This window comes from Balaenoptera borealis (genome assembly GCF_965194805.1).
Source record: "Balaenoptera borealis genome assembly, chromosome: 5".
In the NCBI taxonomy this organism is placed as follows: domain Eukaryota; kingdom Metazoa; phylum Chordata; class Mammalia; order Artiodactyla; family Balaenopteridae; genus Balaenoptera; species Balaenoptera borealis.
The window spans coordinates 55,930,920-55,955,332 of record NC_138862.1 but is presented as its reverse complement, the minus strand read 5'-3'; the positions used below and the strand labels follow the sequence as shown (position 1 = coordinate 55,955,332).

The window sequence follows — 24,413 nt, the reverse complement described above, 5'->3', positions numbered from 1 at the left end:
GTTAAATTATACTTCAAAAAGAAAAAAAAATCCCATTACCTTCAGCATCTGCAGAATTGGATATGACTTTCAAGAGCATGGTCCTACTATATTCTCACTGTATATCAGCTATCCTGTTAAGTCTTCTGGCCCCCTCCTTGGAGCCAAGAACAGCAGTTCAGCACCAATACAGCCTAGCAGCCTGAATCTGTGGAGGAAGCATGTGACTTACTGAGTATCAGGACTCTCAAGTATTAGGACTGGCTCAGCCACTACTTAGCCACATGACCTAGGGCAAGATGTTCCTGTAAAATGAGGGAATAGATCAGAGGATCGTTAAGGACCCTATAAGCTCTGACATTCTATGATTCTAAGGCATACTTGGTATTTTACAAGTCTAGATGACTGCCTTCCTTTTGGATATTTTCCCATCCTTTCTCACAACAGAAGAAAAAGTTTAAGCACAATGAAACAGAAATAGATGTTTGTTTGAAATAGAGATTTCAAGTAGCTTTAGGACACAGTTAAAGTGATATACACAGATAAAATAGTTATTCAATTAAGAAACATTTATTCTTTCCCACATGAAAGTGAAATTACAGTTGTAAACATACACTAAAAAATATTTGTTTTACAAGGTAATTTGCTATATGACCATGACGTTGAGGTGTTAGACAAGATAATTATTAAAGGCCCTTTAAGTTCTGAATTGTACAATTCTAAGACATTCTTGGCACTTTACATGTCTAGATGACTGCCTTCATTTTGGGGTATTTTCCTCCACATTTTCCAGTCTATTCTCATTAGAGAAGAAAACATTTAGCATACAATTATAGAAATAATAATTTTAAATAGAGTTTTAAAGTAAATTCAAGATATATGTACACTGAAATATACAGGTAAAATAGTTGTTGAGTCAGGAAACACTTATTCACAGTATGAATTTCATTAATTTATGGAAAATAATATGAACCGCGTAACATTTTTCTTACAAGGTCACTGAATTCTTTTAATTTTGTAGCTAGAGACATGTACAACACTTATAGAATTTACACAGTACTAATTTCAAAATAGATTTTCGACCTCTAAGAATGAAAGTTCTCAGTGACAAGCTTTAGATGTGCAGCTTTAGCTCAGTGAGTGTCAACTCTGTCATAAGAAGCCACTATACACAGACAATACCCCCCCAGCATGAGAAAGTGAAATTAGAAACTTTTAAGGCAGAAAAAAAATCTCTTCGAAGTATAAACGATTAGGGTCCAAAGAGCATGTTTACAAATGACCAAAGTTATTCAGCTGAGCAAATGACTTAATTTGCACAGTAACTTTTCCTACTGCTTCCTGATTTCTAATTCTGGGGACTATTTATGCTGCATCTACTGTGCAAGACATTGAGAACAGTAAGAATCATCAGACATGGTCCCAGAGGTATACTGGTAAATGTTTAATAACCAGCTCTTGAGGGGAAAATAAGCCCTTACTTACAGTGTTTACCAATTTCTATGGTGTAAAATACTCCCACTATGGCAGATTTCAAGCTACCAACAATTCGAATAACTGGCTCACAAAATTCCTGAAACTAACAGTTGTCTCTCATAAACCAGTATAAGCCAGCTCCAAAACACCACTGTTTGGACCCCACCCTCAAGTAGATCATAATCTATTCATAGGTACGTATTTTAGAGAATAGAAAAGAATAGGGCAGATAGATAGAGATAAAGTGTAAATAAATAATATATATTTTTATAATCAATTTTAAAAGTTAAAAGGAACACTAAAATCTGGGGAATTTTCCTACTCTTGTTTACCTTTATTTCAGGAAATTAAAGTGTAGTATATTTGGGAGAAAGTAAAGGATGAGTGGAATAAGGACAAAAAAAGACATCCTAGTATACATGCTAACAGTAATCATCTTTATGTCGGAAGAAAATACCTGCTAAGGTAAGGGCAAATATAATGTAACTTTTAAAATTCTATCATCTTCTTTAAACTTGTTCAATTCAGTTCACAGTCCTGAAGATTTGTCCTCTCCTCTTTGGCTCCAGCTTTGATGAGTTTAGCTAGCTTATTTTGCATAATACTGAAGAGCGTACTGCTTCACATCACTCACACTATCATCAGCCCAAATAAAAGGCAAAACTAAATGCTGCAGTCTGAAAATTGAACTTCCCTTGCATATTCACCCCGTGGTATCAGATCTTGGGCAAGTGCCGGCTGGGGTGACCAGGAAATTCTTCTGGTAGCAAAACGTGGAGTCTGCAGGTTGGGCATGTCCCCTGTTGCATCAACCAAGGTCTAATGCACTAAGGAGCAAAAAGATTCATGTCAGTCTCTCAGATTTAGCCTAGAAGAGGCAGCTGTTACTCCATACATCAGGGTTGCCAATCAACATATCTTCCAGTGGATCTCAGAGCCTTATTTGGTGGATTGCCATGAAAACTGCTGCAATCATGGAACTTTGTCTGTGGTTTGCTGAGCAATATAGTTGGTAACAGGAGAACACCTTTCAGCCAGTTTATTCTATTAAGATCCTTTCCCCTAACCCCAATCTTCAGGAAGACTAGTTCTTCCTAATAAGGAGACTGAGGAAACCTATTACATTTTTTCTCTAGTTTATTATATATTATTCTAATTTATAATCTAGAAAAAGTCATACCTAAACATACAAATGTCACAAATACCTTGTATCAAGTGCTTACGGTGTTTTGAAGTTAAAATCCCTAGATAACGGATATACTTTTCAGATTGCTCTTTCTTTGGTCATAATGGTAGTACTCTTTGGCTATGAACTATCTATTAAGTTATTTGCTTGAATACTGACTCTCCAAAAACAAATCATTTTTACATGAATGAATAATGGAGACCCAAGTCAGATGAGAGAGGATTAAGAATAGGCAATAGATATGAGGCCCATTAACTCTAGAGAGTAACCTGAATGAATTACCTGCTTTCTATTCAATGAGCAATGGCAAAGAATAAAATAAGTTTTGTGAAACACTTATTTTCTAAATGGATCTTTAGGACTTTCAAAACTTGAAATGGGAAAACCAGATGGCTAAGTATCTATCCTGGAGGTCTTTTGGGATTAGCCATTCTGTGTATAGCTCTTCTTATCAGAGCAGATACAAAACATAATTCTGTACCAGGTATCATATATCTTTGACATGATGTTTTACAGATACGGCTTGAATGAGCTGGTTATTGTTCACTTCCCTGAGAAGACTTTCTTGTGTAAGATTATCTTTTCCTGTGTCAAATTACACCTCTGCATCAGAAGACTTGGATCATAAATTGTATATCAATAGCACTTGCACAGCAACAACACCAGAAGTTATATAAATGCCGAGAATTAACAAAAGATATGCCAGCCTCACATTTTTATAACATCAAAACTCAGGCCTCAGCATCTTCAAAAGCAAATACAGGAGCCTGGACAGACTGTTAAGTCTTATGCATTATAACAGCAGTGGGCTATCATTAGGTGTGGACAAAGGACACTATTTATAACAAGCCAAGGTGAAGTGGCACTGTTGCTAAACTGCCAACTGCCAAGTCAATCAACATTCCTTCCAGTTCTGTTCAAAGGAACTGCCGCTCTGTCCCATTAAATCTCGTCATTGTCCCCTTCTCTTGCTAGGTGTATCAAGATCTGAGAAAACACAATGCAATCCATGGCTAGGTACGGGAAAACATATAAATGCTTCTGTGCAGTACCCAAAAGCCCAGAGTTATATCCAGTGAAATTCATGACACAGCAGTGGATGATACATGTATACAATTTCAAGGAATGCAGTATGAATTTCACTTAATTGATTAATGGCAAAATATTAAAAAGATAAGTTCACCTGAGAATGGAATTTGTGCGCACAGGGCAAAACTGAGAGGTTTTCTGGAGAGAGATTCTCATGACAGATCACACAAGGTTCCTCTTCCTCTTCCTCATCATCCTAGGGAGAATACACATAAGGTTAAATTCAGCTCATTTCTCTCCTCTAACTTTAAATGTATTCAGAATCAACAGTCTCAGTCTCACCAAATTATTGGCTCCTTCCCATGTGGCAGGACCTTGTGAACCGAGGGGCCTCCGGGCTGGTTTTGAGGGCTGGGCAGCATTAGCCTGAGGTGGAGGAATATGGCTGGGTGAAGCACTATTACCATTTGGCACTGATTTTCCTTGACTCTGAAAATTAGAATATTACACTTATTATTTTTTTTAGAATTGAACTAAAACGGGAAGAACTGATAAATACCATAGAATAGGCTACCGTGAGAATTAGCAAAAGGGTAAAGGTTAATCAGGTTCATGAGAAATCTTGAAATAAATGTTGGCAATATTACTTATATACTAAGAACCCGGTAAAGCCAAAAATAACTCTAGGTGCTCTTTCAATTAAAACAAGTCTTTGCAGAAAATTAGGAAAAATGTCTCCTTTTAGAGCCATTCAAAATAACCTAGAGTAAATTTCAAGAGGGTCAGTTTTATTCTAGAATGATCAGGTAGTGTTTCCCATGCCATTTGTCAAGCTGTACTGTTTGTTGTTAATAGATGATTTAATATGATTATAGACTGTTTTCCTGATCATGTAATGGAGATAATTAATACGACTAACTACTAAAGATAAGGGCCAGGAGATAAAGTTGTCTTTTTTTTACCTGAGATCTCTTGGGGTCAATAAATTGGGAAATCTTGTGAACAATTTCATCAAATGTCAGTCTAGATAAGGACTTCCCATGAGTATCCTTCAATTTCCGTAAGAAATCTGTAAGCTCCTTTCTGGAAGAGATCAAGGAAAGAGCACTGGTGATCTTCCTATTGCCTTGAGGATATACCCTCCAAAGGAGATATGAAATCCTATCATAGGATTGATATGTAGTTAACAGATGTGACCCTTCAGATTTCTGATCTAAAAAAGTGATCACAGGTCCATCTGCATTTATTTTAAACCAAAATGAAAACTCCTAATGTACTGATTAATGATAATTAATGTGTTTGTGAGTGATAAAGTTTAGTATTTATTTTCTTTCCAAAAAGAGATTTTAACTGTTTTTAAAAGCTCACTGTGTGAAAATTAAGTTTGTTATCTACTTATCTCTCAATGCTCTCTTACTCAAGACTAAAATATTCTCTATGACATAAATCACAGCAATATCCTTCTTGACCCATCTCCTAGAATAATGGAAATAAAACCAAAAATAAACAAATGGGACCTAATGAAACTTAAAAGCTTTTACACAGCAAAGGAAACTATACACAAGACGAAAAGACAACCCTCAGAATGGGAGAAAATATTTGCAAATGAAGCAACTGACAAAGGATTAATCTCCAAAATATACAAGTAGCTCATGCAGCTCAATATCAAAAAAACAAACAACCCAATCCAAAAATGAGTGGAAGACCTAAATAGGCATTTCTCCAAAGAAGACATACAGATTGCCAACAAACACATGAAAAGATGCTCAACATCACTAATCATTAGAGAAATGCAAATCAAAACCACAATGAGGGGCTTCCCTGGTGGCACAGTGGTTAAGAATCCGCCTGCCAATGCAGGGGACACAGGTTCGAGCCCTGGTCCGGAAAGATCCCACATGCCACAGAGCAACTAAGCCCGTGCACCACAACTACTGAGCCTGTGCTCTAGAGCCCGTGAGCCACAACTACTGAGCCTGTGCGCCACAACTACTGAAGCCCACGTGCCTAGAGCCTGTGCTCCGTAACAAGAGAAGTCACTGCAATGAGAAGCCTGCGCGCTGCAATGAAGAGTAGCCCCCGCTTGCTGCAACTAGAGAAAGCCCACACGCAGCAACGAAGACCCAATGCAGCCAAAAATAAATAAATAAAATAAATTTTTAAAAAACCCAAAACACAATGAGGTATCACCTCACTCCGGTCAGAATGGCCATCATCAAAAAATCTAGAAACAACAAATGCTGGAGAGGGTGTGGAGAAAAGGGAACCCTCCTGCACTGCTGGTGGAAATGTAAATTGATACAGCCACTATGGAGAACAGCATGGAGGTTCCTTACAAAACTAAAAATAGAACTACCATATGATCCAGCAACCCCACTACTGGGTATATACCTGAGAAAACCATAATTCAAAAAGATACATGTAGCACAATGTTCACTGCAGCACTATTTACAATAGTCAAGACATGGAAGTAACCTAAATGTCCATCGACAGATGAATGGATAAAGAAGATGTGGTACATATATACAATGGAATATTACTCAGTCATAAAAAGGAACAAAATTGAGTTATTTGTAATGAGGTGGATGGACCTGGAGTTGTCATACAGAGTGAAGTAAGTTAGAGAAAAACAAATACCGTATGCTAACGCATATATATGGAATTTTAAAAAACGTTACTGATGAACCTAGTGGCAGGGCAGGAATAAAGACACAGACGTAGAGAACGGACTTGAGGACACAGTGGGGGAAGGGGAAGCTGGGACGTAGTGAGAGAGTGGCATTGACATATATACACTACCAAATGTAAAATAGTTAGTGGGAAGCAGCTGCATAGCACAGGGAGATCAGCTCAATGCTCTGTGATGACCTAGAGGGGTGGGATAGGGAGGGTGGGAGGGAGGCTCAGGAGGGAGGGGATATGGAGATATGTGTACATATATATATATATATATATAGCTGATTCGCTTTGTTGTACAGCAGCAACTAACACAACATTGTAAAGCAATTATACTCTAATAAAGATGTAAAAAAAAAAAAGACTAAAATATTCCTTTTTAACTATGTTACTATCAGTCTCTTTCTATCATTGTTAATAGTTCTACTTTTGTAAAATTCAGAAACAGAAAACAAAGATTTAACAGAAAATGAAAGCAAGGACTGAAAGACACATTAATTATGTGATAAAGAAATCTAGGAATATTTTAACTGATATGTTCTTTTTCCATTCCCATGGCCATTGACCCAAAGCCTGCATATACATTTTTGGTAGGATAGGGTAGAATGATAAAAGTAGTTTTCTTTCTCAAATGAAATGTCATGTCATCAGCCTTATAAAACTACCTTTGATTTACTATTTATTTTCTATATATATTTATAACAACTATATTACAGTTCTATTTTCATTTTCTATTCACTATTATATTTATAAAACCATAATCTAATCCTGAAACATAACGGTACATATGTTAAATAAAAGCATTGGTCTTCAAATGAAAATGCTGGTGAAAACTAGAATTATTTCATTTGATACAAGATTAAAGATAAAAGACACTTCATTTCTGGAGGAGTAGAATTAAATAGCTTTCTGCTGAAGTCAGAACTGTGAAAAGCACAGTAAAATAATGATTTCTTGCATTTAACTATGTCCCCTTTCTTTGTCCCCTAACAAAGAAACTACAAGAACCCTCAATAAAATTAAGGAAATAGGAAAGTAAAACCTGATTATGTTTGGGCTTATATGACATACAATTAACTTAAAATTCACTTTGGAAATAGGTTATTAAGATAATTATTGCAGCTAGTGGCATAAAATTGGGTAGGTTTACAACTGGTTGTACTTTCAGTAAATGAGCAAACCTAAATTTAAAAGTTTATTCTCTCATGACTTTAAACTAATAATTTTAGTGAAGAGGTTTAGCATTTATACTGAAAACTGTCCCTTCATAATAAATTTCATTTTCCCTACCAAGGCCACGGTTAGGAAATACCTGTACTTTGTGTGTATGTGTGTGGGGGGGGGTGTTATATTTCTCTGAAATGTTTCATTGGCATAATTATGGTTGTGGAAACTATAGAGAATGATCTGTACTCAACACTAAAAGAGACTAAGGTACCTGGTCTGTTGTGGAAAGGCAGTTTTCAGCCTGTCTGTAATCTTCTCCCAATTCATCATGGGGGGATCACTTCCCAGACCTGCACTTGGAGGCACAGCTTCTCCCACAGGCGCTGGCACCGTCCAGGCTATGCTAGTCATCTGTAAGGAGCAGAGTTACAACCCATCAGCTTCAATTATTAGGAAGCAAAGCTCCATGCCAACAGTACATTTCCATACCTCAGAAAATGGGTAGAATGAAGAGGAATACTGACATACATGTTCCCTTTTTAGAATTTTTTTTCCTTACAGCACAATATTTCTAACTGTTTGTATATGTTTACCTTTATTTTAAGAATGGCACATGCTAGTCTCAGTAATTGCAAACATATACAGAAATACATACAGAGTGTGCATTTCTGAAAGCAACCTAAATTTTGTTAATAGGGGCATAAGTCAATAAATTGTAGCATATCTAATCAAGTCCTTAAAAATAGATTTGTATGTCTGAGCATGCGAGATGTCCACAATATATGTCTCATTTTAAAAAAAAGTCTACGGCACAGCATTTATGGTAGAACTCATTTTATATTAAAACATTTCTTAAATGTGTATGCACAGAAAAAGGTCTGTAAGACACAGAATAATCTGAAAACAGTGATTATTTTCTAGAATTCAACAGCAGGGTAATTTTGCTTTCTACTTTATATAATTATTATATACTTTGTATATGCTTTATGTATTTCTATATTATTTGCTTTTTTATAATTAACATATACTACTTTTATAATTAGAAAAATAATGAAGTTTAATTTTCAAACAACTAAATAAAGATGAGAAAACTACTAGAATATCTGCCCAGTGTCATGAATGTTACAAAGGTGGTATGGAAGTAGTAGCGACAACTTTGAGCCATGAAACCATCAAACAAAGTTTTCCTCATACTTTATGATGGTTCCTTCTTAGAACCATCAATTTTCTAATTAATTAATATCAGTAAGTGAATGCTTTTGAAGTGCTTATCTGATTACTAGGATAATTATAAACATGCAACCTTTACCTAAGACTATAGATTATTTTCAAATGTAAGGTTATTACTTATGAAAAATTACTAACAGCCACTGAAATTACTTACACAAAGCCTACTAAGTCAGAGAAAGAACAGAATATCACCAGAAATCTGGGTTTGCCTCAGTGTCAAGCTTTTTCAGAGGAATCAGGAAGTAATCTTATTAGAAGGTTGAGGTACTTTAATGTTTTCAATAAAATTTTATAGTTCCTTATAGAATGGTGCAGGAGCAAACCACATGAGCAACACTGTAATATCATGGTGACAAAAAAGATGTGGTACTTAGTAAACATGTTAAGGCCTAGATACATATTTATTCATAGAGAGGCAGCCTCTACACAAATGAGTAAGTCCATTTGACTATATGTTTCAAAGGGAGGCTGTCAGCAATACATAGGTACAAAATAAACCCCAACTGACTAGAACGTAGTTATGCGAAAGTCAAGATTAGAGAATTTTTTCATTAATTATATTAAACATCAATCATCTGGGAGAAGATTTTTCTTTTACTAAAAAGTTTACCTTGATCAAGATTACAACTAATAATTCTAATCATTTTAAATTTCTCTGTTGCTTCTTCAGGTTTGGATAAAGCTTATATGGCTCTTTGTAGCTAGAAAGATTTATAACTTTATAGTATAATATGTTGCAAGGTGATATTATTTATATTACCTGTTTATAGATAAACAGTGTCCTACTATACACACATATATGTGTGTGTATATAAAATTTTTCTTTAGCTTTGTGGTATAATGTTGTGACTTGGGTAGGTTGAAAAGCAAAGAAGCTAACAATCATGCTAAATATAAATTATCTATTAAAAATATCAATCTACCCTGCATTAGTGCCTGTTATAGAAGCAAAACGATAAGAATTCTCTACTATAATATTATATTTATCTTTGTATCTAAAAACTAAGCTATAATCACTTAATGAAATAGTTAAATAATATATATAATGCATTTAACACAGTGCCTCACATGGAACTATTCATTCAATCATCATCATGATCATCATCATCATCATCATCATCATCATCACTACCACCATCACCTTCATCATTATTTATCAAGTAAATGAACAAAGAGAAGACATTCATTCTGGAAGTCCACTGTAAGTGACAGCAAGCTAGTTAATGTATATTCTACCAAGAAGGGATCTGTACCAGTGGGGGTCTAGGTTGACCAGTTGCAGAGATGACTCCAGAACAAACGGCAGGCATTTGAGGAACAGTGAGTACGGGTCTAAAGAAAGATTCTTTCATAACGGGTCTTCCCAAGAACTGCTGTATCTAAAATAGAAAAGATAGAAAATAAAAATAAAACCCCCACGTATTTATATATTTATATAATCAATAATCTAAACTCATAGAGCAATGTTTTTTTTGGGGGGGGTACTGATTTGAAATCTAGATACAAAGCATATTAGAAACAATGTTGTCATAACATTAGTTAAATATATGAATATTTGAAAAAGCAAAGGGCAGTAAAATATACTAAAGAGCACGGAGACAGAAGAGAACTGGGTTCTAGTCCTACTTTCTCTCCACCTAGCTGGGTAATCTTAGATACCAAGTTATTAATCTATAAAGTAAGAGGGTTGGGTTAGGTGATCTTTAAAGTTATCTGACAAATGGAATAATATAGGACTATGGAAAGGAGCTCCTCAATGAGTACTGTTCATGCTGATAAACAATATTGACACTCTTTAGCAGAAATTCTGCTAAAGAACCAAAGTTGTCTACAGAAAATATTACTTTTGCTATTATGTGTTGAAGGGACCTTGTACCACCTGGTGGAGTTCTGACCTTATGTTTAGTTCCAAGGACAGTGGAAAGCTGAAGTGGGGTGGGCCAGGGGGATAAACCCTCCTACAGTGACTTGTAGACATGCCTGTGAATGTTATTGAACTTCCCAGGGGGTTGTAGAAAGCTAGCCCTTCTTAGCATCTACCAATGGGATGGATACCTTATTGGCTGGACTACAAAAGAGGACAGGTTTATGGAGCATCTACTATGTGCCAGGTCTAGCACTGGCATAAAGCAGAAATTCAACTATTTGTTGAATTTAAAAAATGAGCATCAATATAGCTCTTAAGTAACGATACTGAAACCAGCAGGGTGAAAGTTAATGGGGAACTTTATAATGGAGAGATAAGGATGACATGTGATTCTTAACGTCACTAAACGAGAGACGCTGTGTGTCTTCTAATGTGTGTATACATCATCACCTATAAAGTACCCTTGCCAAAAATACTGAACCTGATTCTAACTAACCCTCTAGATCTAATGATCAGGTTATAGGAAATAGAAGAATATGTATAATGACATCACAAGGATGTAATCAGTTACATCAATAATGTAGGAAGTTAGTTTTTTAATAGATAAATGATATGAATAAAAGGGAGGGGGTTAGGTAGCTGTTATATTTTAAAGAAAAATAATCAGCCAAATGAAAAGTATAAACCTTGTTTGGACTGTTTTTTTAAAAATAAGCGTTTTTAAAGTAATGGTAATTATAACCACATTGGAAGTACTGTCAATCTAGTTAAGAAAAAGACATTTTTGAGACAACTGGGGAAATATAAATTTCAATATTAGACATTAAAAATTATAATTTTCTTAGGTACAAAATGGTGGTGTGATTATAGCCAATAAGAGTAAGAGTCCTGAGGCATAAATCTGAGGGTAGGGAACAAGACTAAGGATTGAGTTTTATGATCACAAAGGTCAGCAGCAGCTTTATACTAAGGAAGTCACTGAGTTCACCGTGTGGCTGACAGGGTCTTTGTGCTCCGGCCTGTGTCAGGCCTGAGCCTCTGAGGTGGGAGAGCCGAGATCAGGACATTGGGCCACCAGAGACCTCCTGGCCCCATGTAGTATCAATTGACGAGAGCTCTCCCAGAGATCTCCGTATCAACGCTAAGACCCAGCTCCATCCAACCACCAGCAAGCTCCAGTGCTGGCCGCCCCATGTCAAACAACTAGCAAGACAGGAACACAACCCCACCCATTAGCAGAGACACTGCCTAAAATCATACTAAGTTCCAAGACACCCCAAAACACACCACTGGGGGCAGCCCTGCCCACCAGAAAGACAAGATCCAGCCCCACCCATCAGAACACAGGCACCAGTCTCCTCCACCAGGAAGCCTACAAAAGCCACTGAATCAACCTCACCCACTGGGGGCAAACACCAAAAACAACAGGAACTACGAACCTGCAGCCTGCGAAAAGGAGACCCCAAACGCAGTAAGTTAAACAAAATGAGAAGACAGAGAAATATGCAGCAGATGAAGAAGCAAGGTAAAAACCCACTAGACCAAATAAGTGAAGAGGAAATAGGCAGTCTACCTGAAAAAGAATTCTAAGTAATGATAGTAAAGATGATCCAAAATCTTGGAAATAGAATGGAGAAAATACAAGAAACATTTAACAAGGACCTAGAAGAACTAAAGAGCAAACAAACAATGATGAACAGCACAATAAATGAAATTAAAAACTCTAGAAGGAATCAATAGCAGAATAACTGAGGCAGAAGAACGGATAAGTGACCTGGAAGATAAAATAGTGGAAATAACTACCGCAGAGCAGAATAAAGAAAAAAGAATGAAAAGAATTGAGGACAGTCTCAGAGACCTCAGGGACAACATTAAATGCACAACTTTCGAATTATAGGGGTCCCAGAAGAAGAAGAGGAAAAGAAAGGTCTGAGAGAATATGTGAAGAGACTATAGTTGAAAACTTCCCTAACATGGGAAAGGAAATAGTCAATAAAGTCCAGGAAGCGCAGAGAGTCCCATACAGGATAAACCCAAGGAGAAACCCACCAAGGCACATATTAATCAAACTATCAAAAATTAAATACAAAGAAAAAATATTAAAAGCAGCAAGTGAAAAGCAACAAATAACATACAAGGGAATCCCCATAAGGTTAACAGCTGATCTTTCAGCAGAAAATCTGCAAGCCAGAAGGGAGTGGCAGGACATATTTAAGTGATGAAAGGGAAAAACCTACAACCAAGACTACTCTAGCCAGCGAGGATCTCATTCAGATTTGACGGAGAAATTAAAACCTTTACAGACAAGCAAAAGTTAAGAGAATTCAAAAAAAAAAAAAAAAGTTAAGAGAATTCAGCACCACCAAACCAGCTTTACAACAAATGCTAAAGGAACTTCTCTAGGCAGGAAACACAAGAGAAGGAAAAGACCTACAAAAACAAACCCAAAACAATTAAGAAAATGGTAATAGGAACATACATATTGATAATTACCTTAAATGTAAATGGATTAAATGCTCCAACCAAAAGACACAGACTGGCTGAATGGATACAAAAACAAGACCCGTATATAGGCTGTCTACAAGAGACCCACTTCAGACCTAGGGACACATACAGACTGAAAGTGAGGGAATGGAAAAAGATATTCCATGCAAATGGAAATCAAAAGAAAGATGGAGTAGCAATTCTCATATCAGACAAAATAGACTTTAAAATAAAGACTATTTCAAGAGACAAAGGACACTACATAATGATCAAGGCATCAATCCAAGAAGAAGATATAACAGTTGTAAATATTTATGCACCCAACGTAGGAGCACCTCATTACATAAGGCAAATGCTAAAAGCCATAAAAGGGGAAATCGACAGTAACACAATCATAGTAGGGGACTTTAACACCCCACTTTCACCAATGGACAGATCATCCAAAATGAAAATAAATAAGGAAACACAAGCTTTAAATGACACATTAGACAAGAAGGACTTAATTGATATTTATAAGACGTTCCATCCAAAAACAACAGAATACACTTTCTTCTCAAGTGCTCAGGGAACATTCGCCAGGATAGATCATATCTTGGGTCACAAATCAAGCCTTGGTAAATTTTAGAAAACTGAAATCATAACAAGTATCTTTTCCGACCACAATACTATGAAACTAGATATCAATTACAGGAAAAAAAACTGTAAAAAATACAAACTCATGGAGGCTAAACAATACGCTACTGAATAACCAAGAGATCACTGAAGAAATCAAAAAGGAAATCAAAAAATACCTAGAAACAAATGACAATGAAAACACGACGACCCAAAACCTATGGGATGAAGCAAGAGCAGTTCTAAGAGGGAAGTTTATAGCAATACAATCCTACCTCAAGAAACAAAAAAATCTCAAGAATAAGAGTCCTCATCTTTTTGGAATGCATACTAAAGTATAAATGGATGAGATGTAGGGTTTACTTTAAAATGTTCCAGTGGGGAGGAAGAAGGGGATGACATGGCACAAGACTGACAAAATGTTGATAATGATGTTGAAGTTGGCTCTTGGGTTCACAGAGGTTCATCATTCTGTTTTTATGTATGTTTCAAAATTTTCATAATATAAAGTTCTTAAATAATGAATGATGGGTACTGAGTTAGTAGTCCTGCTCTTTTTGAGGACAACAATTACCTAACACTACTTTTAGGATTAGACAGCCAGGCTACAAAAATCAAAACATAATGAAACACATAAAAATACTGGGTTAAACTGGGAACAATACCCATTATTCCAGACTTCTCAGGTTAGACTACTATATATATTTAAAACCTGGTAACCATTCTTTACAATACTAGAATCTCAGAAAGACAGACTTTAGTGATCAGATCATCTAGTACAATTTCCTGATTTGTAGATAGGAAAACCAAAGTCTGGGACAGCTGAGTTTCCCAAAACCAACACAGTTCTTCACAGAGTTAGGACCTGAACCCAGACCTCTAATGTATTTCCATTGTATAATACCACCTCAATTTATTGCAAAAATAATGGTCACATTTCTAGCATCTGTGCTCTCAAACTGTTCTACTAATTCTCAGTGGTCACTGATGCTTGTACTTTAACACAACTGTCAGCTTTGATAAAGCACAGCAGTGACTCTGGTTAGGAAGCACAAAAGATACACATGTACCTCTCAAGCGTTAGCAAGGGATGCTTATAAATTCCATTGAGCCTAACTGCCAGCGGGTTTTTTCCCTTGACTAAACCTGGGTAGCCACATCAGCCATAAGCAAGTCTCTGAAGGGATGAGGATGTAGAGGTCAAGGTTTGATTATGTTTGTCAGTTATAGTGTCACTAGTATCAGATAGATTATGCCAGTCTGGTTCCAGAAAACTCCAAAGAACAACTCTGTTTCTAGTGTCCGAGTCTCTAGAGCCATTTTATATTTAGAGTCATGGGAGAGTTTAACTACAACCTATAGGCAGTAGTTTGAATACAGGCAGAGGCAACAGGTTTCTAGAAATCCTACCAAGAATATGTGTTACTTCCCACAGAACTACAGGGAATCTGGGATTTCTGTCATCTATGCAACACACTCCTTATCAGGAGAGTTGGGTATGATGGTGTTCAAAGCCTAGAATAATAATATCCATAATATAATGCTCCTATAAAACCTGAATTAACCAAAAATATAAAAGGCAATACTTTCATTCTAAACTAAAGCCCATGGTGCATATCATAATGCTTTCAGCTCTGAATTCTGCTTTTGAAACATAGTGTAACTCCACATAATTCACATAATTTTTAAGTTCTTTGATATACTCAAATAGTATTTGTAGAAAAAACATTTTCAAAGTTCTACTATAAGCAGAAATGCTAATGTCAAAAGTGATCTACCCCTAAATATATCACACCTTTCTCCTTTTCTTACCCTCAGATCTGTTATCATAATAAAGGTTATTATCTAGTGGTTCTGTTTTTTTTTTTAACATCTTTATTGGAGTATAATTGCTTTACAATGGTGTGTTAGTTTCTGCATTATAACAAAGTGAATCAGTTATACATATACATATGTTCCCCTATCTCTTCCCTCTTGCATCTTCTTCCCTCCCACCCTCCCTATCCCACCCCTCTAGGTGGTCACAAACCACTGAGCTGATCTCCCTGTGCTATGCGGCTGCTTCCCACTAGCTATCTATTTTACGTTTGGTAGTGTATATATGTCCATGCCACTCTCTCACTTTGTCACAGCTTACCCTTCCCCCTCCCCATATCCTCAAGTCCATTCTCTAGTAGGTCTGTGTCTTTATTCCCGTCTTACCCCTAGGTTCTTCATGACTTTTTTTTTTTTGTCTTAGATTCCATATATATGTGTTAGCATACGGTATTTGTTTTTCTCTTTCTGACTTACTTCACTCTGTATGACAGACTCTAGGTCCATCCACCTCACTACAAATAATTCAATTTCGTTTCTTTATATGGCTGAGTAATATTCCATTGTATATATGTGCCACATCTTCTTTATCCATTCATCTGTTGATGGACATTTAGGTTGCTTCCATGTCCTGGCTATTGTAAATAGAGCTGCAATGAACATTGTGGTACATGACTCTTTTTGAATTATGGTTTTCTCAGGGTATATGCCCAGTAGAGGAAACAAGCAATGATGAACAACACAATAAATGAAATTAAAAATACTCTAGAAGCGATCAATAGCAGAATAACTGAGGCAGAAGAACGGATAAGTGACCTGGAAGATAAAATAGTGGAAATAAAGAATGAAAAGAACTGAGGACATTCTCAGAGACCTCTGGGACAACATTAAACACACCAACATTCGAATTATAGAGGTCCCAGAAGAAGAAGAGAAAAAGAAAGGGACTGAGAAAATATTTGAAGAGATTATAGTTGAAAACTTCCCTAATATGGGAAAGGAAATAGTTAATCAAGTCCAGGAAGCACAGAGAGCCCCATATAGGATAAATCCAAGGAGAAACACGCCAAGACACATATTAATCAAACTATCAAAAATTAAATACAAAGAAAATATATTAAAAGCAGCAAGGGAAAAACAACAAATAACACACAAGGGAATCCCCATAAGGTTAACAGCTGATCTTTCAGGAGAAACTCTGCAAGCCAGAAGGGAGTGGCAGGACATATGTAAAGTGATAAAGGAGAAAAACCTACAACCAAGATTACTCTACCCAGCAAGGATCTCATTCAGATTTGATGGAGAAATTAAAACCTTTACAGACAAGCAAAAGCTGAGAGAGTTCAGCACCACCAAACCAGCTTTACAACAAATACTAAAGTGGTTCTGTTCTAAAAGGTCTTTTGGAAAGCTGTATGAGTTTATTGGGTTAAGGTGCTGTGTTTCCCAGAAGGCTAACATAAATAGTATAGCATAGAGATTAGTTTGTCTGATGAAGACCCATTTATCCCTTACAGTAAGCAGGGAAGGGTCATAAATGAAATCTGTCCTTACTGTTAAAGGTAGAATAGAAGATAAAAGTTAAGGAAAACAGAGTCTAAAGTAGAAGTGGGGGGGGGTGAAGTCCAGCATGCTAGGGTATTATGCTGAGATGTTTTAGTCATCTAGCAGTAACTTGAGGGCATTGGGAATTCTAGGCATTCATCAGTTTTCTCTCATAATGTAAGTGTGATCGACAGGATGAATGAGCATATATTACCTCTTTAGATATCAAACGCATTACTAAAATCCAGTGATACAACCTACCTCTTGCCTCAGCTGAGTCAGCCAACTAGTCATATCATCTGTAGATGATACAGCAGGAATGGACATAATTACAAATGATACACACTACATGTACCCTTTCCACTCCGAACACACAAACATAATGCATATTCAGTGTTCTAAAGCTGTTACCATTTTATCAAGATGAAGATGGTGATTTTTCAAAATGTTATACAGTTGACACTTGAACAACACAGGTCTGAATTATGTGGGTCCACTTATACACTGATTTTTTTCAATAAATACAGTCCCTATATTTTCATTTTACAGATCTTTAAATTAACTAAATGTGGAGAAAGTTTGCATTTGATTAGAAATCACAATATGTGGAATCAAAAAACTAGGGTTTGAGTCCTGATTCTATCCAAACTGTTTCAGCTTCCTGCTCTTGGGTAGTCATTTATCAATTCCATTGTTTGTGAGGCAGAGAGAGCAGTACCCAGATTTCCGACTGCATGGGGCGGGGGGAGGGGGGGTTGGCACTCCCAACCTCTGCGTTGTTCAAGAGTCAACTGTATTTCTTACCAGTATCTCAGGACTGGGTGGTGGTGGAGGAAGCTGGATTGGAGGCAAGGTACTCAAGGCAAACCCTTGCTTCACCTTGTTAATTTGTTCATTGTACTGTGTCTAGTAGGAGAAACAATATTTCACAACAAAATCAACTTCAAAGAAATAGTATATGGAAATACTTGATGTAGTTTTGAATAGTACAATATAGATGAGTGACTTCCAATCTATTATGCCAGAAATAATATAAAAAGAATTTTTGACATAAAAACAACTCTATACACCACTATCCATAAATGTAAATAGTTGTATTTTTAGCAGTATCTATTGATTGACAAGATACAGAGACACATAATTCACAGATCTCTGTGATAACTCCTCAGTGTTTCCATAATTTTTAGCCCCCAAATGGGAACCACTGGTATAAAGTAAACAGAGTCTAAAGATCAAGAAGATGTAAATAATCTACTTGCTGATAAATATGGGGAAAAAATATTTGTAACAAAGAGTTGAACTACTTGCAAATGTTCATTTTAAAAACTGGAGGGGAAGTTTTAGGGAAAACTTTTGAATGTCCACATTTTTTTTAACCTTAAAAGTTATACCTGTAGCTTTCTCCAGTTCCACATATACCTTTGTTTTTTCTTCTTAGATTTTGCCAAAGGTAAGACTCCTATCCTTGAAGCTTAAAAACATACTTTCAACATTTTTGGCATTGTCCCCATTTTGCTTTATATGTTATTTTGTAAACAAACCACAAGAGCTGGAAGAGAAAGTCTTCAAACATTTAGAAACTTCCATATAGAGGACACGTTCTTAGAAGAAAACAATGATAGAGAACAAGGAGCATCTCTTTTGAGGCCAGAACTTTGAATAAATCCAATAAATATGCTAAGCATCACTAAAGACTGAGTATGAATGAGTCTGGGAAAGAAACAAGGAAGACCACCAAGGACAAAGCTAGACAAATATTCAGTGGGTTACCTCTTTAGATTACTTTTAGCACAGTCCTAATTCTATTAAATGAATAATTAAGAATTTATTATTTTGCATTAGGGAGTAATTACATAAAAAGTTAAGATTGAAAACTATACAGATCTGCTTGATCTTCCTTTTAATTCTGTAAACACATAATTACTCAGATCAAGTTAAGACATTTATTTCTGACTGGAGCAGAGTTATCTTTGGAATTCTAGGAAAATTAAGTGTGAGGCACAATTTTTGAGTTTACCATTTACTAGACTAAGGACCTAGAAGACCACATGTAAGAGCCTAGGATGTTATCTACAACCAACTACAATGGAAGTAATCAGTCTCAAACCTCAAAAAGGCATAAACTTTAATAACTACAATGAAAAAACATGTTCTTCCTTAAATTTCTCTAGTAATTATTTTTAATGTTAGATGTTTTCTTTAAGTATATACCACCTACACCATTCAGTCAATTTACTCTAAATACTTCATGACTTACCCTGAGGAATGCAATCTTGTTTCTAACATCTGTCACAATGGCATTCCAACTGTCTACTGCAGCCTTTAACTGAAGTGATTTTAGGTTGCTGGTATAGAAATGGAGACACAAGAGAAAGTTCTTTCTTTTTATATGCCACTTAGATTTCCAAAAATTTCTATTATGTTCTCTAGCATGTATATAGATAAAGTAAAACAACAAAATTATCTCTATCACCAATTACCTCAAATGGGCAGAAAGTTGTATGGAAGGGCTTGTTATCAAAAATTTTTAAAAGGACTAGGAAACAAAGACATTCCTCTGTATAGGAATCCTCCATTGAAGAAGGGAGGCAGAAGGCCACACAGGGGAACTGCCCTAGTCATCCAATGCAGGAGCATTCTCAAAGATGTTGACATCCTGAAAGCAGGTTTTGGACTATCTTCACATTAACCCTGACATCACAGGGCCATGGTTGGCCTATCAGGCTCTTTTGCAAATTAGAAAAAGATATTCCCTATAGAAAGGAAAGTCAGAAAGAAATACCTCTTCTGCGAGGATGAATTAGATTGTTGTCTCTATGATATGCTAAATTGCACAAACACAGCAGCTCTGCCCACCATGCCCATCAAACGACTTAAGTAAAACAGCTTTGAGGTGTTTAGGGTCTGGCATCTCAAGAAGAGAGAGTTCATGTGGCCTTTCAAAAGGCTCTATCTGTTAAAACATCCCCACCCCACTACCACCTGGCACAAAAGAGCGTAACAAGCTATCACTGAGATCATCTCATACAAAGAAGCTTGATAATATTCTAATTTATAGAGCATCCTCTCTCCCTCTAGCAAGCAAAGATAGACTGATCACTTACAACAGTGCTTCCCTGACATGAATGCACATCAGTATCTCCTGGGAATCTTGTTAAACATCAGAGATTCTGATTCTTTAGAATTGAAGAATAATGATGATTATATTAAAATAATAATCATTAAAAGTAGTGATGCTTTGGTCCCAGAGATTTTAATCTAATTAATTCCTTAAATTCAAAGGTGTACCCCATAAAATTATAAACTGAAGAATCCCATGCAACCTGCCTAAAATTTGAAAACCACTCATTTATAGCACAGCAGGAAACTGCCTTTAACACGGTTTGAGGTGTTAATACTGATTTTTCCCTCAATGTATTTTTCCAAAGTTATTTAAAATCAATCGTTAAGAGAGAAAAGAATTAGAAAAAAGTTTTCCAATTAGAATCCACCTTGTTTTGTAAATATCTGGTCTTCAAGCATGTCTCTGACTGAGACTTTTGATCTGTTTCATTGCTGAGGAGGGGAAAAATCTGCCATCAGCTACTACTGCACTTAGTAGCCTACTCAGTGCTACAGCAGGAGCAACAAAGTAAAAGCTCAAAGTGACTAAATGACATTTGAGGTTTAAAAAAAACAATGGCTTCTTCACTCCAAAGAGTCTGATGTCATATATGTAAAACACATAACAGATTACGTTCAACCTTGGAGCCACCTGTGAGTACCTCAGACACCAAGACACATTAAGGAAGAGGGAGAGGTTACCTTGCTGCCATGTGAGTCGCCCTGGCAAGCTGACTGAGGCATTCCTTTTCAGTCTGCTCTAGATGAAGCAAACCAAAATCTCTACGACACTGTAAGAAATATACCTACAGATTTTTGAGAGAAAGAGAAAGAAGTTAAAGATGTCCTTGAAAATGAACACATTCTTTCCTCAAACATTTCAAGTAAATTTAAAGTTATTTTTTTTCAATCTCTTCCAACAGCACCTGAGCTTCTTTCCTGCCCATAACACATTTTAAAGCTCTTTGATCAATTCTGAAATTCTAATATTTTTATTCGAAAGTTACTGGGTTGGGAAACATTTTAGAACATTAGTTTTTAAACTTGCATATGCACTGGAATCATCTCAGAAACTTAAAAAAATGATGGCTTGGTTTCAGAGATTCTAATTTAATTGATACCAGGTGTAGCCTGGGAAACGGGTTTTTTTTTTTTAATTTCTGAATATCTTTTTCTTTTTATGTTATTGATTTTTTTAAAATAAACATTTATTTTATTTATTTATTTTTGGCTGCGTTGGGTCTTCATTGCTGTGCGCAGGCTTCCTCTAGTTGCTGCGAGTGGGGGCTACTCTTCGTTGCGGTGCGCGGGCTTCTCATTGCGGTGGCTTTTCTTGTTGTGGAGCACGGGTTCTAGGAGTATGGGCTTCAGTAGTTGTGGCACATGAGCTCAGCAGTTATGGCTCACGGGCTCTAGAGTGCAGGCTCAGTAGTTGTGACACATGGGCTTAGTTGCTCCGGGGCATGCGGGATCTTCCTGGACCAGGGCTCGAACCTGTATCCCCTGCATTGGCAGGTGGATTCTTAACCACTGCGTCACCAGGGAAGCCCTGAAAAGGCATTTTTAAAAGCTCTCAGATAACTCTATTATGCAGCAAGTGTGTTTAAGAACACTCAAAAGAAGTCCTGCTATTTGATTTTTTTTTTAATTGATGAAGGAGTAAGAAAACAATCAGACCATACAGGACTATGCTGTCCAAATGGGCCTTGGAGGTCATCTAGGCCAATGTCTCTCCAACAGTGGGAATCCCTTCCAACTATTATTGATGCATGGTCATTTGGCCTCTGTTTTTTCCTATTGATCACTCAATATTCACTGAAAATAGCTCATTATATTCTTAGACAGCATTAAGTGTTTCTAAAATTAATAATGGAAGTAGAAAGGAACTTTCTGATTAAAAGCAGTGAAAAACAAAGTCTACAAACTTGAACTCTTAAGGTAATCTGAGCTTTTTTTTTTCCGGTTAAATTTAATACTCCAATACTTTACTGTCCAGGGATTTTTGGTGCAGATATCACCCGTTGATTGTTGAGCTCTGGATTCCAGAGTACTCTGCTAAAAAATAGACCTTACCATAACAAAGGTGAGAAGGTTTCTAATGCTTTTAATGTCAACAAGTGCTCCAAAAATTTGAATTTTATTGTATATCAAGTTTGGTTATCTATAAATAAAAATTACATACATACATACAATCACATTTCTTTTGAGAGATCCTAGCTGTGGTGTTCTAAAATAACTTAGAAGAAACTGGATGCCTTTCTGGGGGAAGAGTTAAGTTAGTTTCCGACACTGGAATGTATGGTGTGTATGTGTTTTTGGAAGATCTATGTAGTTAAATAGCAAAGAAAGGAGATATTATGGCAGCAGTGAAATGTTATTCTTAGAAGTTTGGCTTAGTCACCTGGATTAATGAGAATTTTCTAAGATGTCTATATTTGCTATACATACTAAAGCAAAACAATTTCTTGGAGTCATTTGGGGGAAAACAACATAAGATCATCAATCTTCAAGTAAAAATATACAAAATGCCAACAAGTCAAAAAAGCACAAGAGTTTGAGCTGTGTTTTTCTGGCTCGTCCTCAGATGTCTTAATTCTGTTTATTCAAAAAAAATCTTTTAAAAATTCTTTAGTATACAAGTACACAAGTAAAACTTCACTCCTCAACCCCATCTCTTTTTTCTTACCTCAGCTGTTAAAGCTCTGCTAGTTTCTGCATTCAGTTTGTTTAAGTATGTTTTAATTGTGCTTTCCAGATTATGCTTCTCCATTTCCCACTGAGATCTGAAATATATGATAAAGAGTCAGTACCACTGCAGCAAGGACAGACTTTTCAACCTTATTCAGGAGGCAGACAGATACAAGCTATTCAATGAATAGGAGATGATTTCCTAGAAAGTATACAGCATATAAAAGCAATAGAAGACATTACTTAACTCTTACTGTTACCCTTTACTATCATGAATGTGGAGGGTTTAAAGTTGTCATTTAAACTTTGGTTCTGAAATCAAGTTGTCTGAAGATGAATCTGACCTCCACAACTTATTAAATGTGAAACCATGGGAAAGTTACTTCTCTATACCTCAGTTTCCTCACATATAAAAATGGAGAAAATTATATTACTTACCTCAAAGAGTTGTGAAAATTCATTCAGATAATATACATAAAGCACTTTGTGTTTGGCACATACTAAGTACTAAATAAATGTTAGCTATTATTATTAATAAATTTTACATAAAGTTTCTACAAGCCTTTTTGTGTCCTAACAATAGCAACCACAAAAATTTTTATTATCTCTGTCATAAAGCTAAGTCACCGTATTAAAATATTTTACTGTTTATCTCAGTGCTCACATTCAGTACCTTAGAATGAAAACAATTCCCATAGCTTGAGAAGGAGAGAAGGAGATGATGATACTGATATTATTTATGAAGGACATTATGGAAAATGGCTACCTATGAGGTTTCTCTTTTTCCTATTCCATTTCAGCTTCCTACACTTGAGCCCCAGAATGCTAGAGCATACAAACCAAATTATGTTTCTAATGAAAGCAATTAATTGGACGTATAACATTTCTGTAATAAGGACTTTCACAAAGGCTTTCCTCAATGTTTTATTATTAGAAACAGCTGGATGCTTGAGTACCTGACAAACATTGATGAGAAGCCTGATAAGACAATATGTGGTTAATATCAATAAGGCCAGATTATTTTGAGGGGAAAAATTATAAAATATTCAAGGAGTCAACAAAAAGGAATTATGATGCCACTGAATACCGTGCAAAACTTGCCTATGAGAGAAAAAATAGATAAATTGGACTTCATCAAAATCAACTGTGCTTCTAAGGACATGATCAAGAAAGTGAAAAGACAACCCACAGAATGGAAGAAAATATTCGAAAATCATGTATCTGACAAGGAACTTGTATCCAGAATATACAAAAAACTCTTAAAGCTCAATAGTTAAAAGAGAAACAACCCAATATTAAAAATAGTCAAAGGAAGTAAATGGACATTTCTCCAAGTAGATACACATAGCCAATAAGCACATGAAAAGATACTCAACATAATTAGTTATTAGGAAAATGCAAATCAAAACCAAAAAGACATACCACTTTACAAACACTACAATGGGTGAAATAAAGACAGATAACATAATAAGTCTTGGTGAGAATGTGGAGAATTGGAACACTCATCCATTCCTGCTGGGATTATAAAATGGTGCAGTCACTTGAAAAACAGTTTGG

The 24,413-nt window shown here is 36.0% G+C and overlaps 1 protein-coding gene across 10 annotated transcripts in view; it reads right to left on the bottom strand.

Moving 5' to 3' along the window:
- Window positions 1–527: 527 nt before the first annotated feature.
- The window catches only part of DZIP3 (DAZ interacting zinc finger protein 3), a 114,978-nt gene continuing 91,092 nt past the window's right edge, over window positions 528–24,413 (bottom strand). For 7 of the 10 annotated variants that reach the window (XM_082394638.1, XM_082394644.1, XM_082394646.1 and 4 more), the window contains 10 exons: window positions 22,855–22,951; window positions 20,871–20,974; window positions 19,324–19,411; window positions 17,871–17,972; window positions 9,997–10,122; window positions 7,785–7,924; window positions 4,633–4,753; window positions 4,013–4,159; window positions 3,825–3,926; window positions 528–2,282 (listed from right to left, as the gene is read on the bottom strand). In XM_082394638.1, coding sequence (XP_082250764.1) covers window positions 2,172–2,282; window positions 3,825–3,926; window positions 4,013–4,159; window positions 4,633–4,753; window positions 7,785–7,924; window positions 9,997–10,122; window positions 17,871–17,972; window positions 19,324–19,411; window positions 20,871–20,974; window positions 22,855–22,951 — 1,138 coding nt within the window. In that variant the 3' untranslated portion in view covers window positions 528–2,171. The remainder of the gene's footprint in view (window positions 2,283–3,824; window positions 3,927–4,012; window positions 4,160–4,632; window positions 4,754–7,784; window positions 7,925–9,996; window positions 10,123–17,870; window positions 17,973–19,323; window positions 19,412–20,870; window positions 20,975–22,854; window positions 22,952–24,413) is intronic. The other 3 variants (XR_014245357.1, XM_082394643.1, XM_082394645.1) reach the window with 3 other exon arrangements.